Source organism: Pelodiscus sinensis, chromosome 13 (assembly GCF_049634645.1).
Source record: "Pelodiscus sinensis isolate JC-2024 chromosome 13, ASM4963464v1, whole genome shotgun sequence".
In the NCBI taxonomy this organism is placed as follows: Eukaryota; Metazoa; Chordata; order Testudines; family Trionychidae; genus Pelodiscus; species Pelodiscus sinensis.
Genome location: NC_134723.1, coordinates 27,759,743 through 27,773,937, shown reverse-complemented (window position 1 = coordinate 27,773,937; position 14,195 = coordinate 27,759,743). Strand labels below are relative to the sequence as shown.

At 41.1% G+C, this 14,195-nt stretch overlaps 1 protein-coding gene across 7 annotated transcripts in view; it reads left to right on the top strand.

Annotated features, from left to right (window-relative positions):
• PAK3 (p21 (RAC1) activated kinase 3) overlaps nucleotides 1–14,195 on the top strand; it is a 200,792-nt gene that overhangs the window by 144,510 nt on the left and 42,087 nt on the right. For all 7 annotated transcript variants that reach the window (XM_014580110.3, XM_014580109.3, XM_014580107.3 and 4 more), the window contains 2 exons: nucleotides 4,226–4,422; nucleotides 12,148–12,248. In XM_014580110.3, the coding sequence (XP_014435596.2) occupies nucleotides 4,248–4,422; nucleotides 12,148–12,248 (276 nt within the window). In that variant the 5' untranslated portion in view covers nucleotides 4,226–4,247. The remainder of the gene's footprint in view (nucleotides 1–4,225; nucleotides 4,423–12,147; nucleotides 12,249–14,195) is intronic.

The window sequence follows — 14,195 nt, the reverse complement described above, 5'->3', positions numbered from 1 at the left end:
TGCTGGGTCCTGCTTTCAGGTGCCTCTTGTACTCCAGATTCTCCCACAAGGGAGAGTTATGTAGCATGCTTCATTACATGAAACCAAACAGCATGGGGTCAGGATTCCAGAAATGGTGTCTGTCTTGTAACCAGAAGGGGAGGAGAACAGCAAATCAGCCAGGCCTGGATTTTTAAGAAGGCGAGCTGCTAAAGTTGACTACACCCTCTGCACCTTCCTTAGGATTGAACGAGGCTCTGAACTGGGTCACAGGACAATTTTATTGCTGCTGAGGCCCAGGGAGTCATGCTAACGAGAGATGACAAAGTAAACAACAAGGAAACATAACAATGAATATTTTCATCTGTGATCAGAGGTGTGTGTATTGAATAGTATGGAAGGGAATAGGAGTGACAGAGGGAATAAATAAATATTACTGAAGAATTTAGGGTACTTAAGAAGGAATTTAGTCTCATTATGTCATGGAAGTCATTGGGCCCTGTTAAGAATCAGTCAGATGTAAATACCATTTTGTAATGAGAGTGTTTCCCATGAGTGTTGTGCTATACGTTTCCACTGGTTTATTGTCAGCATTATTGATGAGAGTAATTAAAGCATTGTTTTCAAAGGTAAACTCCATATCCAAAGAATCACGGCCTTTGCAAACGTAAGAAAATGGTAGCCAGTTTTTGATCTTCCAGTCTCGTTAGTGTCTCTGGACAAAGGGAAGATCATTGGTAATGTTAACGGTGTCTGATTAGGAATGGTGTGTAAGCACTTTCAATAGCCAGGAGGAATTTTTTAAAGTACGGACACACTATGCAGTCCTATCGTGAAGTCTGAAGCCGCGCATGACAGTGCAAGGAAGCACTCATCTCTTGAGTGCCTCCAACTGGGTGGGTGCAGTACCACAGTCCTTTTCTTGCCCCAGTGCCTCCTGAAGGCTGCATACTGACTTTGGTGAGTTTTCAGTGTCTTTTCTTTCTAGCCCATTCTCAATGTCTAAATGAAACCCTTTCAGGATATTAGCCTGCTTATTTATTGGACTCTCTTTCTGCATTCTAGGGTCCTCATCCCCAGCTCTGTGTCCCTTCAATTTGGCCCTTAGGCTCCCAAATAAGTCCTGTCCCCTTTTGGGGATTTACACCACTTTACCTGTGGCTAGTAGGGGAATCTGTCCACTGTTCTAGATTTCAGCCTAAGGACTCTGTCTACAGTAGCCACATATATTGGAGTAACTTACTCCAATTTATTGTTGCTGTTTTGCTGGGCCTCTTTTATCTCCAGCCTATCTAAGAGCCAACATCCTCAGGTTTTCTCTAGCTGCAGGTCAGAGAAGAGCACCTGTCAACACCCTTCCTATTGCACCCAAGAACTGAACTTGCTAAGCCAGGTTTCTCCTTTTATCTGAGTCTGGTGGGCTATGGTTGGCTGCTTCCATGAGGCCTCTCTAAGAAGGCTTGGTGGACCCACCTCTTCTGCTTCTTTCCTGTCACTTCACTGCTTCCTGGGGCAAAGAGTAGTAGGATTGTGGGCCCTATTGTAAGGAACCACAAAGGCCAGATCCACCCTTTCAGACTGTTAATTTTCTTTTGTCTCAATCCAGAGCTATATTATGATGTTTGAAATTTAAATGAAAGGACAGGAGATGTGGCGTGAGCAGAAGAATTATAAATTGAAATTGTTTCTGTGCACACTACTTCGTGGCTTGCTTTATTTTTTTCCTTTAGACACCTTTAGAAAGGTAATATCAACCTTTAGACCTTTTAGACTATCACCCTTATTAGGTTTAGAAGTGAATAAATTCTGCTGTGTTTGGCTTTTGAAACTGAGCCTGAAGCAGCTCTGGACAAAATATACTATTTCTTTCAAGATCTTGGAAACAATTACATCACTGGCGCATTGGGCCAGAAACCATTAATAGTATTCTTTGTGGAAAGAATTCCCAGGGGAAGGCCTCTTTCATAAAACTGGCATCGTTTACAAACAGATACAGTAACAGATACAATTGTTCCATTCTATGGAAGAGCTGCAAATTCATACAGTGCAAAAGACTTCACAAAATAAACTTATTTCTTTCAATAACAAATAAAAAAACCCGCCTCCATGGTTTTGTTATCTCCTTAATGTAGTGATCTCAGAGGGTGAAGGCTATTTTGAGCATACTGGAATGTATTTATATCTGGGTTAATGATAAATAACATCTTTGAGATTATGGTTGCCTCTAGTTCATAATTTTTAAGAATTGTCTAAAGCCATGTGAGGAAGGAGACATAAACCTTTTTATCACAGAACAAAATACTGTGGCAGGATGCTCATTGAGCAGTTTATAATACATTAAGAATGTGTCTGCAATTAAAAACTTGTGATTGGCCTGGACTTGCGGGGCTCAAGCTAAGGGGTGGGGGGAGTATTTAATTGTAGTGTAGAGATTTGGGCCCAGACTTCAGCCTGAACTCTGTGACCCTATGAGGTGTCAAGGCCTCATAGGGTCACTGGCTAGAACAACTGTAATCACTTCTGAGGCCCACATTAAATCCTTAGAAAACACTTTAGTTCATGGATCATTAATATGATCTACCTAGTGCTGCTATGGTCTGTCAGATCCATGTGGAAGCTGTATGCATACACTATGTCCACATGTTCAAAGTCTTTCTACTAGCTTTTTTAATTTACAACTGTCATTAATTTATTTTTAAAAAAGCAATCAATTTTCCCCCTCCAAACTCCACCAAAAGTGCCTGAAAAAATTGTTAAAACATTTAAATGGGGCTGGATGGCTCAGGGTGCTGCTGATGAGACAAAGCCCTGGTCTACACTAGGGAATTATTTCGAAATCAGGGGAGTTATTAGGGTAGTGTCCAGACTTCCAAACCCGTTATTTCAAAATAAGTGGCTGGTTATTTCAAAATAATAATTCCTGCTTTTCATGAGGAATAACGCCTATTTCTAAATACCGGTAGTTATTTTGAAATAGCTGTAGTGTGGATGCTTCCCTGCTGCTATTTCAAAATAAGTACTCCCCAGAGTCATTCAAAGTAATTACTCTCCAGTGCTTCCTGGGGCTCTAAGTCGAGGTAGTACGTCCACATTAACGGAGCCAGCCTCAAACGAATTTCAAGGCTTCCCCATAGTGTGAACACGCAATTTCAAAATTATTATTTCGGGAGTTATTATTTCAAAATAAGTTATTTTGAAATAATTTCCTAGTTTAGACATGCCCAAAGAACTTTTCTCATTTAGGCCCTATGAATCTCAGGTCAATAGTGATCTTAGCCTGAATGAAATGCGTTGGAGAGAGAGGTCTCAGTTCAGTAGCTCATTTGTAGAAACTGGATTTAAATTTTGACTCATTGTAAAGTCTATTAGCACATCTCTAGTGCAAGCATGAGGCACATTAGCTGATTTTGCACTGCCCATTTCTGTATTGTACCTGTCTGTGGGGAAAAGGATTTGAATCTCAGAGCTTAGCCATCTGAGAGTTCATGCCTGCTTAATTCAGTTAAAATAAAGACAGATATAAAGACAAAAAATTCAGAAACAATCAATTGGTGTGTAGTACTTTTAAAAACAAACAAACATTTTATTTTTTTTCCAAGTTTTTTATAACAAATTTGGCCTGGGGTGACCGTCTCTATTTTGGGACCAATCCTTTTGAGTTCAGATGCATGTAGCTCTCATTAAAGCCAATAGGAATGTTATTAACCCATAAAAAAAGTTGTATCGAGAAAATCTTGACAGAATTTTAACTGTATGAGTGTTAATACAGTTACTCTTAAGCCATGTCTATACTATGTGGAAGACCAATGCTGCCATTGTTGATCTTGCTCCCATCAACTTCCCGCTGTGTGGATGGTACAAAACCACGATTTATTATATGTGAACTCCAGCTACATAATTAACATAGCTGGAGTTGCATATCTTAAGTCGACTTTCCCCTTTAGAGCAGACCTGGCCTTAGAGACTTTAGCCCCAATCCTGCAAACACATAAATAACTTTCCCAGGGCCAAACCTTGAACATAACATTTAAGTTTATAGGGCCTCAGGGTTTATAAGGTGTGACCTTGCAAGTGTGAAGGCTGACATCTTTGGCCAACAAGGTGGGAGCTTCCAGAGTTAAAGCACAAGCAGCTATAGCTTAAGCCAAAGAGCTTCAGTTCCCTAGCCTGGGGGCTGTAACAACTCATCTCATCTGCAGATCAGTGTCTTTTTGTGATCTCTAGCTTTCCATGCTGCTTTTTACAGGAAGCAGTGAGGGCTGCTGAAGATGTCCGATAGTCTGGATATTGAAGAGAAACCTCCTGCCCCTCCATTGAGAATGAACAGCAACAATCGTGATTCTTCAGCACTGAACCACAGCTCCAAACCACTCCCAATGGCCCCAGAAGAGAAGAACAAGAAGGCCAGGCTGCGCTCCATCTTCCCAGGAGGAGGGGATAAAAGTAAAGTATCAGCAGTGCAAAGGAGCTACTTTTCTCTTTCTGTGGTTTGTTGTTTCTGCCTGTGCTTTCTTTTAGTTTCATCTGTGGGGTCAGGGTAACTAACCTCCCTCCCCCCTCTCACTCTCACACACACACACTCACACACACGAAGATTTATGTTACTATAATTCTAATGCCATTTTTTAAAGAGGAAGAGATGATTCTTAATTAATTATCTTTGTGTAGCTGACCAGAAAAATAAAACACACATATATAGTCTTACATTTTTTAAATGCAGTTGCAGTTGAGACTGGGTTTTGTCTTGTATTTGTAAATTGAAACCCAGACGATAAGTTTCAGATTTTATGTGCAGAATTAAGGGAGGTGTGCATTTTGATTTGTTTTAATTGCATTTAAGGAATAGAGAGAAGGTTGTTGCTTTTATTTGCAGTTGTAGAGATGAGGAAAGGGGGTTGCAATTTTTTTTGTAAATACGTGCCCAATTAAGGTAGAAGTGTATCCTGGATTTTTTTTAAATGTGTAACCCCCTTTTTCCTCCCTGGGTTACTTGGGAGCAGGTCACACTCACAGGTGTGCCGGGGTGCCTGATGGTCTTGACATAAAAGGAGATCCTGAGTAACCCAGTGGTGATGTTGTTTGGTTAGGGAAAACCTATCCACCCCCTTGCTACAGTCCCTTGCTCAAAAAGAATGTACAAGGGTGGTGCCTCCACCTGGCTGGCCCTGTACACACTGGTGTGCCTTGGGAGCCTCCAGGAATAAACTTGGCTTTAACAAATTACCAGTGAATACATCAATTAACAAAGTACACAGAAGTAAAAGGAACTTATCTAGCTGCCAATATTTATCCTACCCCAGTGTGCACACCCCTGGATTCAGAGTCCCAGACTCTTGCTTGCGTGGACGCGCTTTAAGAACTGCAGCTGTAATGGAGATTCTCTGAAGGTAGGGTGTATGTGGGTCCAAGCTATGCAGCAGCTCTGGTTTGCTGGGTTGGCCTCTCTGCCTCTCTTTGAACCCAGAGTTAGTCTGTATCTCTGAGGTCTGCCCCAGGCTGCATTTCCCCAAAGATGCCCAGTTATTCAGTCTCCTTCTGTGTGCTGGATGCAGAGTAGCTTCTAGACACAATAGTAATAGAGATGTAGCTGTGTTAGTCTGGTCTAGCTGAAACAAAAAACAGGACTATGCAGCACTTTAAAGACTAACAAGATGGTTTATTAGGTGATGAGCTTTCGTGGGCCAGACCCACTTCCTCAGATCAAATTGTGGAAGAAAATTGTCATGACGATATATACCAAAGGATACAATCAAAAAAAGTGAACACATACAAAAAAGACAAATTTGATTCCTCATACCCTTGGACATAACAGCTCCCAAACTGGATCAAATTCCTCCACAGCAGCCTAGCTCCCTTTCTGCTCCAAAAACAGAGGGATGAGTCCACAGACTGCTGAGACTTCCTCCACACACATGGAGAGACTCAGATCTTCCACACACAAGTCACTTCCTTCCTGTTTTTCCCAAGGACTCATGGGAATTGTAGTCTGTGAGGCTGGATTGCAGCACACAGGATCTTCCCAGAAAATAAGCAGAGGCACCTTTAGTAAGAGGACTACAAATGCATGAACTAGGAATATATGTTGTGTTATTGTATCTTGCAGTAAATGCATTTGCAGAGTTAAGGAAGGTAAATATGGTTATTATTTTAAATGCAGTTACAGTTAAGCCATCTGGCTGTATTGCATCATTTGACATGTCATGCATTTACAGCTGTAAAGGTAGAAATCAGTCTGACATCTGAACTAAGACAGGAAATAACGTATATCTGCCCTTGTGTCAGAAGGTATTTTTGTGACATGTCACATTACTCTGAGAGCAGTACAGGTCCTCCCAGTTCCATGCTGATGCCACAATAGATTTTTCTGATAGGCTCTGCACCATGCAAAGAGAACGGAAGATTAATATGCTTTCGTAACACCGACAGGAGGAATCAAACCTGGGACCTCTGGAGCTTAGTGCATGAGCCTCTGCCGCAGGGGGGAGGGGTACTCCATGAATGTTGGTAAATGGTCATGGGCTGACCGCAGGCCCCTTAGGGTCCGTCTACACTGCAGAGCTTTTCCGGGATACCTCTGATATTCTGGACAAACTCTTCTGTGTCCAAGGAGTACGAGGAATCATTGTATGAGGAATAAGGGATGTTCTGAAAGGAGGTTTTTCCAAAATTTGGCCCCGTGTAGCCGAGACAAATTTCAGAAAAGCTGCTTCCAAAAAAAAAAAAGCATAAAAAGAGACGCAAATTGCGCATATCTTTTTCTGATATAACTCTGCGGTCTAGACATAGCCTCAGAAAGAGCGGGGCCTCAGGTGGAAGGGGTTGAGCAGAAGGCTAAAGAAAGAGTGTGTGTGTGTGTGTAAGAGAGACACTGTGTGTATGGGAGACAGACTTTGACACACAGATTGAATATGTCAGGCACAGAAGCGGGAAAGTGTGTACGGCTATGTGTGTGATAGTAACTGTGTGTGTGGCACAGACACAGTGGGGATGTTTGTGTTAGGGGGAGTTTATGTTATGAATGTGTTGGGGTGAGTTACTGGGATGAGGTTATTTGGCAGTGTTGGAGAATTCAGATATAAGTGGGAGATGATTTAAGGTTTCAATGGGGTATGTGCTTTGGGGCAGGGTTGAGCCACTGGAAGTGGATGTGTGGTGGTGCATGAATTATGGTCATAGAGGCTGAGTCACAGCTGTGTGGTCCTAGGCTCTGAGAAACTTGCACCTCTGTGCTCCCAACAGCCTGAGAGGCAGTGCACGCATTTTACACATGAGGAACTGAGGCACAGAAAGAATAAGTAACTTGACTAAGGTCATACAAAAAGTCTTGTGTCAGAGCAGGGAATTGAAACCAGGTCTTGTATGTCCCAGGCTGGTGCCCTAATCACCTCCTTTTCTCTTAAGCGATAGGGGTTTCTCCTCCCAGCTGGGCTCTGCACCTTCAAGAAAACAGCGAACAGAGAGAGCCCTTGAAGGAATCTGGCTGTGTTGTGTGGTGGAGGGATTGGGAGGGGCAGTCCTATAGATAGAGCCACCTTTTCCCTTGTTACTGAATCACCTGGATTGCTGCTCTGGAAAAACAAATTGCTACCACATAGTAGGAAGTGGTGTCCCAGTGAGCAAATTATAGGGAACTTATCCACTTGATTTTCTTTTCAGTTATATCAGTGTAAATCTGTAGCATCAATAACAATATTAACACTAATTAATCAGGAAAAGTCCTGAGACTAACAAAATATAATGTATCACGAGCTTTCATGGGTAAAACCCACTTCACCTGCTCATCTGATGAAGTGGGTTTTACCCATGAGAGCTCATGATACAATATATTGTTGTTTGTCTCTGAGGGTACATCTACACTGCAGTGCTATTTCGGGGTACTCCCAAATAACTATTCCGCATTTGAACAGTGCGCCCATAATTTTGAAATATCTTTTGAAATAACGGGATTGCTATTCCAGTGTCCCTGCAAACCTTGTTCTATGAGGATTAGGGACATTTTGGAATAGCGATTTATTTCAAAATTTGGCGCTGTGTAGATAGTGCCAAATTATGAAAAAAGCTATTTTGAAATACACTCAAAGAAAGCTACGCCAGGGCTACTCCACTTTGGAAGCACCGGGGGCCACAATGATACAGCACATGCTGAGGGCCTCAATTTAAGTGTGGTTGCATATATATGCAAATAGCTTCTTTGACACTGAAGGGCATGAATACAAAGCACTTCTCACAATGCCCCAGCGCTCCCGGCACCTCCTCCCTGGTAGCTAGAAACACCGACACCCTGTACCCATCGGTTCCATCCAGCCCGTCTGTTTACATCTTTCAGTGCTCACTCCGCCTGGGAGACGCCTCTCCGTTGTGGAGCATGTTATCAGTGGAGGCCATGTTCAAAGGATCCCCTCCCTGTGCTACGTGTTGAGCCCCGCATAAACCCAAACCGCACTGCGGGCCGCAAACAAACAGGCCACATGCCGCGTGTTGAATATCCCTGAGCTACACACTTTGCATAGTTCAAATTTCATTGCTTATTTTGAGCAAAGGATGTAGGGTAGATGCACCCTAAGGTGCCACAGGATTACTCGTCAGTGAAGATTGACTAGTGCAGTTGAGAACTAAATCTAGGCCTTGCCTAAGATACATAAAAGAAATAAGGAATCGGGAGAAGAACAAACCTGATGGGATAGTGGAGAAAGGGAGAAGAAAGAAAAGAACAGGAATATTGAGGTAAAATAGAAGAAGTAAAGGTTAGAATGAGGTTATAAAAAGAAAAGGACACAGAGAAAAGAATAGAATGAAATAAGGATTGAAGGGAATTCAACAATGAAATGAGCAGGTAAACAGAGGGCAAGCTGCTTTTCTCTCATAAGAGAAAATAAAAAGTCACTACTTAGCTGAGTCACATTTTACTGCTGAAGAGATGCTTTTTTTGACATCATAATAGTGTGGTTGGGAGACACCAGACAGAACACGGTGTAGTTCCTTGTCATCTTTTGATCTGTACTAACTGTTGCAGATGTGATAAGTGATTTCACACTTCCCAAACTTGGAGAGCTGTGTTTATATCGGCCATTTTATCAGAGATATTTATAACATAAGGGAGCAAGAATTACCAATATGGAAGTACCAATCCAGTCATCCATCTCAGAGGAATTAGTCCATCACATTATATTTCACCACTTCACATAGAATGTGTGTGATTTGGATTGCAGGGCATAGAAAAGTGTCAAAATGTTTAGATAGTGAGGCTATATATAGACATCTAATTCCCTATTTAATTTACATTTTATCAGTGTTTTGAATCCTGTCAAAGGTATGCCATGTAATCTATAATGCTTGTCACCAGGAATGAGCATCCTGTAAAGGATAATGAGTTCTATTTTTTGATAGAGCATATTTCATAGCACCTAATTTAACTTCGGATGTGTCCACACAGCATGCTTATTTTGGAATAACTGGCATTATTTTGGAATAACAATGCGAGCTTCTACACAGGAATTCCGTTATTTCAAAATAATTTCAAAATAACAGGCGGCTTATTTGAAATTGCTATTTCAAAATAACAGGCGGCTATTTGAAACTGCAATCTAGATGCGGTTCTTTCGAAAATAGAAGCCTTTTTCGTAAGATCCTGTAAACCATCTTGATTGCGGTTTCACTTTCAAAATAGCGCTTTTTCAAAAGAGTGCCATGATCTGCAAATGAAGTGCGGGAAATTCAAATCCTGGCTTCATTTGCAATTTCAAAGTATCTGATTTACATCCATCTGTCGAAAGAGGGATGTAGTCTAGACGTATCCTAGATGACGGAGTGTATTAATGCCATCAGTTGGACCCAATGCTGTCATTCATCAGGAAAGACTAAAGGAAAAGCCACTAGCTTAGGGTATGTCTACACTACCACCCTAGTTCGAACTAGGGTGGTTAATGTAGTCAGTTGAAGTTGCAAATGAAGCCCGAGATTTAAATATCCCGGGCTTCATTTGCATCTTGCCGGGCACCGCCATTTTAAAATCCCCGGTAGTTCAGACTCCGTGCCCGCAGCTACACACGGCACGGAGTAGGTAGTTCAAATTAGGCTTTCTAATTCGAACTACCGTTACTCCTCGTGGAAAGCCTAATTCGAACTACCTACTCCGTGCCACGTGTAGCTGCGGGCATGGAGTCCGAACTACTGGGGATTTAAAAATGGCGGTGCCCGGCAAGATGCAAATAAAGCCCGGGATATTTAAATCCCGGGCTTCATTTGCAACTTCGATTGACTACATTAACCACCCTAGTTTGAACTAGGGTGGTAGTGTAGACATACCCTAAGTGTTTAAGGTAGAAGTCTGATTTGGCTCAGATACAAATAAATGTGCAAAATATTAATATTTATAGAACAAAGAATCAAATCACTCAGCTCTCCATTGCTCTGTGTCAATAAAACATGAAACTTGCATGTGGAGATAAGTCTCTCAACAAAATTGCTGCCATAGAACCATTTTTTCCTGTACAATTTGGTTATCCTTAATAATGCACTCAGGGAGTTTGAAGGACAAATGAAAGGAATACACAATCACTTCTTGCTGTCTTATTAAACTGGCGTGCGTCTGGCCGACCGAACATGCAGGTCCACAACATGACTCCCACAACTTTTGAGGAGGTGTTCTTTGCCTCCACTATCCAGTAGTGCCTTATCTTAGATCATTAGCTCACAGTTTCCATATTATCTATTAATTTGTATTACAGTGGCACCCGAAGACTCGAATCGTGACCCCATATATCTCTGCAGACCTTGTGACAATTAGTGTGAAGTCATATCTGACTTGCAGATCCAGTCTGTCTAAGAACATGATCAGAATTTGGAAACAGTTCCCTAAATATGTGTATTAAATTGATGGGCAGGGAGGAATAGCTGGCTTCAAAGGTGTACTGCAGAAATGTTCAATATAAAGAACCAGAGATAATGCAATGTGCATTCTACATAAAACATTTTATTAACATCTTTCTTGAACTGTCGTTAGTAAATTAAACACTTTGTCGATAGAAATTTGAATACCTTCCAGCCCCCCTTTTAGTACGTGCTATTTCAAGTGAAGAGGCAAAACTATTCCATAGGGATTCAGTTGCTCCCTTCAACAGCACTGCACCTGGATAAAAGAAGAACTTGCAAATAGTTATATCCTATACTATCTGCTGCATGGTTTCTGTTTGGAAAGTATGATGGTTCTCCAAAGGAACCAAATATTTCCATTTGTACTGCCAGCAAAATGAATTATATTAGTGTTTGAACATAGCGTATAAATTATATGTAGCCTTTAGAGATGTATTTGAGAGTCCATGTAAATATGTTCTACGGTAAAGTATATTCATAAGCTTATAAGCTTATATCTGATATTTTAACTAGGGCTCTGCCTGTATTTGAATAGGCTTCCCCAGATGTTGCATGAACACAGTGATTTCACCATAACACACAGTAGCGGAGGTACCTCTATAGAGGGCTGTCAGGCATAGTATTTCAAACAATCTGCCAGACACAAAAGTGCTCCTGAAGTACCTTGATTTGGCCACCAGTCGGGGCAAAATTTTGTTTTCTGTCAGTTGACTACCCAGGAAAACTGGTTTTGGAAGTGGTGCTGCATTCAGTCCTTCAGTGGAGATAAGTGCTGGGAATGGATTTTGCAAAAAGTGCTCGAAGAGAATGGAGAGGAAATGTATGTGCAACTTTTATCGATTCCCTTCCCCCAAGTCAAACTCCTTCCACAAGAAGCACCAAAATCTGTTAGGACAGACTTCAAGGTTTTGAAAAAATAAATTAAGTATTAACAACTGAATATGAAGGTTTGATTGTAAAGAGAAATGATGGTGGAAATAATTTGCCTACTTGATGCCTTTTTATACATGCCTCAGAAGGCTTTGCATTTGTTGAAGTGGATTCCCTGCATGACTCTTGGTAGCTATAATTTGGATTGGTCACGTGAAGAAAATCAAACATAACCTTATGGACCACCTTGGAAAAAGGAATACATTAGGCTGGCACTTCATTAACCTGGGTCTATGTTGTGGATAAGATTCCCTTTGAATTTATTGATTGCCAGTTTAAAATGGTTACTTTGACTAAATCTGATTGTTAAAACCTGCGAATGAAAAAACTTCAAAAATAAGGGCATGTTAACATTTTTGCCTCTAGCCAATAAGAAGAAAGAGAAAGAACGTCCTGAGATCTCTCTTCCATCAGATTTTGAACATACGATTCATGTGGGGTTTGATGCAGTCACCGGGGAATTCACTGTAAGTAACCTCTATATTGCACTTTTAGTAAGTCTCCCAGTTCCTTGACAGTAAAATAGTCTTTTGTAGCCAGAAACTTCAGATGACATCAGTCACGCTGAGAAAAAACAAACTTGTTGGATTTGGATTTTTCAGTACTTTGCCTCTGATTCTGGTTGCTTTCCCCACTGCTTATCCCCTGGCCTTCCCCCCACCCTAGCCCCCCGGATTAACAGCACAGTGCCTGTGGAAAATGAAAACTAGAAAGAACCCAGGTGCCTGCCTGGATAAGTCTTATAAGTTGTTCTATCCTGGTCACTATCTTTGGAAAGATGTCAAATAAGGAAAGCATGCACCCACACACACATCTGGACACTTCTGGCTCTAACGTGCATACTCTGGGCTGGAGTGGAGACAGCTTTAGAGCAATGCTGAAAGTTGCAGATCAGCCATGGTGGAAGGCTGATCAGTTGTTTCAGTAAACAGCCTCCGAGGTATTCCCTGTCTAAAGACTTGGTAATCAAGCATGCTTTTAGCTTGAGAATGGTAATAATGTAATAGTCAACTTTACCACATAAGATTAGTGGGAAGAGCTAATGCAGTGTGTTTCAGTGCAAGTAATGAGAAAAATGAGTCTGAATGAGCCCACTGAAGTCAGTGGGAGAGGATCTCTGGTTAGGTATTGTATTTAATTAGTACGCCTAACATGATAGTGAGTTTGCTTTTACTTTATCCCAGCCTAATACTGCTCACAACTTTCCATATTTTTAGTATCCTTTGCGCTGATTGATCAGACTCTGCTGTACAAACGTTGAACGATAGGAAGTGCTAGTGTTGATTGGGAGCATAAATAAAACAGGTGAAATGGGACAACCATTTTGTGGCTTCCTGTCGTATGTGCCCTGGTTTCCAAAATCTGGGTATTAAATGCAGTTCTTCTGTGGTTTTTGTTTTGGTTTCTTCTTCTGTTTCTTTAACATGTTTCAGGAAATTAGAACCTTCCTGCTTCCTAAATAAATAAATAAATAAAATCAAACAATGCATACAAAATGAAAGCTTTTGAGTGGCAACACCTCTTTATAAGAGAACTAGAATTGAAGAGCCCTTAGTGATTTGAAAATGTTACCTTCAGATATTTATATTGGATTTTAAAGAGTAGATATGACTTCTAATGCAAACTGTACAGAAATATTCTGGGCCAGATCTGGAGGTTCTTACTCAGGAAAAACTGACTAGCTTCACTGGGAATTTCCCCTATGTAATATCTGGAGAGAGATTGAATTTAGATCTCCAGAATTGGTCTTTTGCCCTGAGAAAAATGCAACAACGATGTCAATTTCAAAATACTTCTCTGGTATTCTCCACATGTCATTGTTTTTCCCTCCCCTTCGGTCTCTCTCTTGCTATGTCTACACTACACTTTTTTTTTTCAGAATAAGGTACGTAAATTGCGCTCCACAATTTGCTTACCTCTTTCTGATTGTTTTTTCAGAAGAGGCTTTTCTGAAATTTGGCCCGTCTATACTGGGCCAAATTACGGAAAAGCCTCCTCTTTTGGAAGAGCCCTTCTTCCTCGTGAAACGAGGTGTACAGGGCTTCCGAAAGAGTGCGTCTGCTCGTCTGCAAAAAATGTCAGAAGAGCAGACGCGTTTCCTGGATGCGGCGGAGTTTTTCTGGGATATCTTTGGTATCCTGGAAAAAAACTCCATAGTGTAGACATAGCTTTGAAGTAGATACTAAGGCTAACTTTAACCTTTGCTGCCATTTTTCAGTGCTACATTACATTCTGTCCCTTTTTTATTTTCCTTTAGTGTTTACATTTTCTCTCACTTTCCCTCCCATCTTTTCTATCCTATTCTTTCCTTTTCTTTTGTGTTCTCTCTTCTTTTCTTTGAGCCCTCTGTTCACTGTTCTCTCAGTTCTGTTCTTTTGCTCTTTTTCTGCATTCAGCATTTCTCAGTCTTTTCT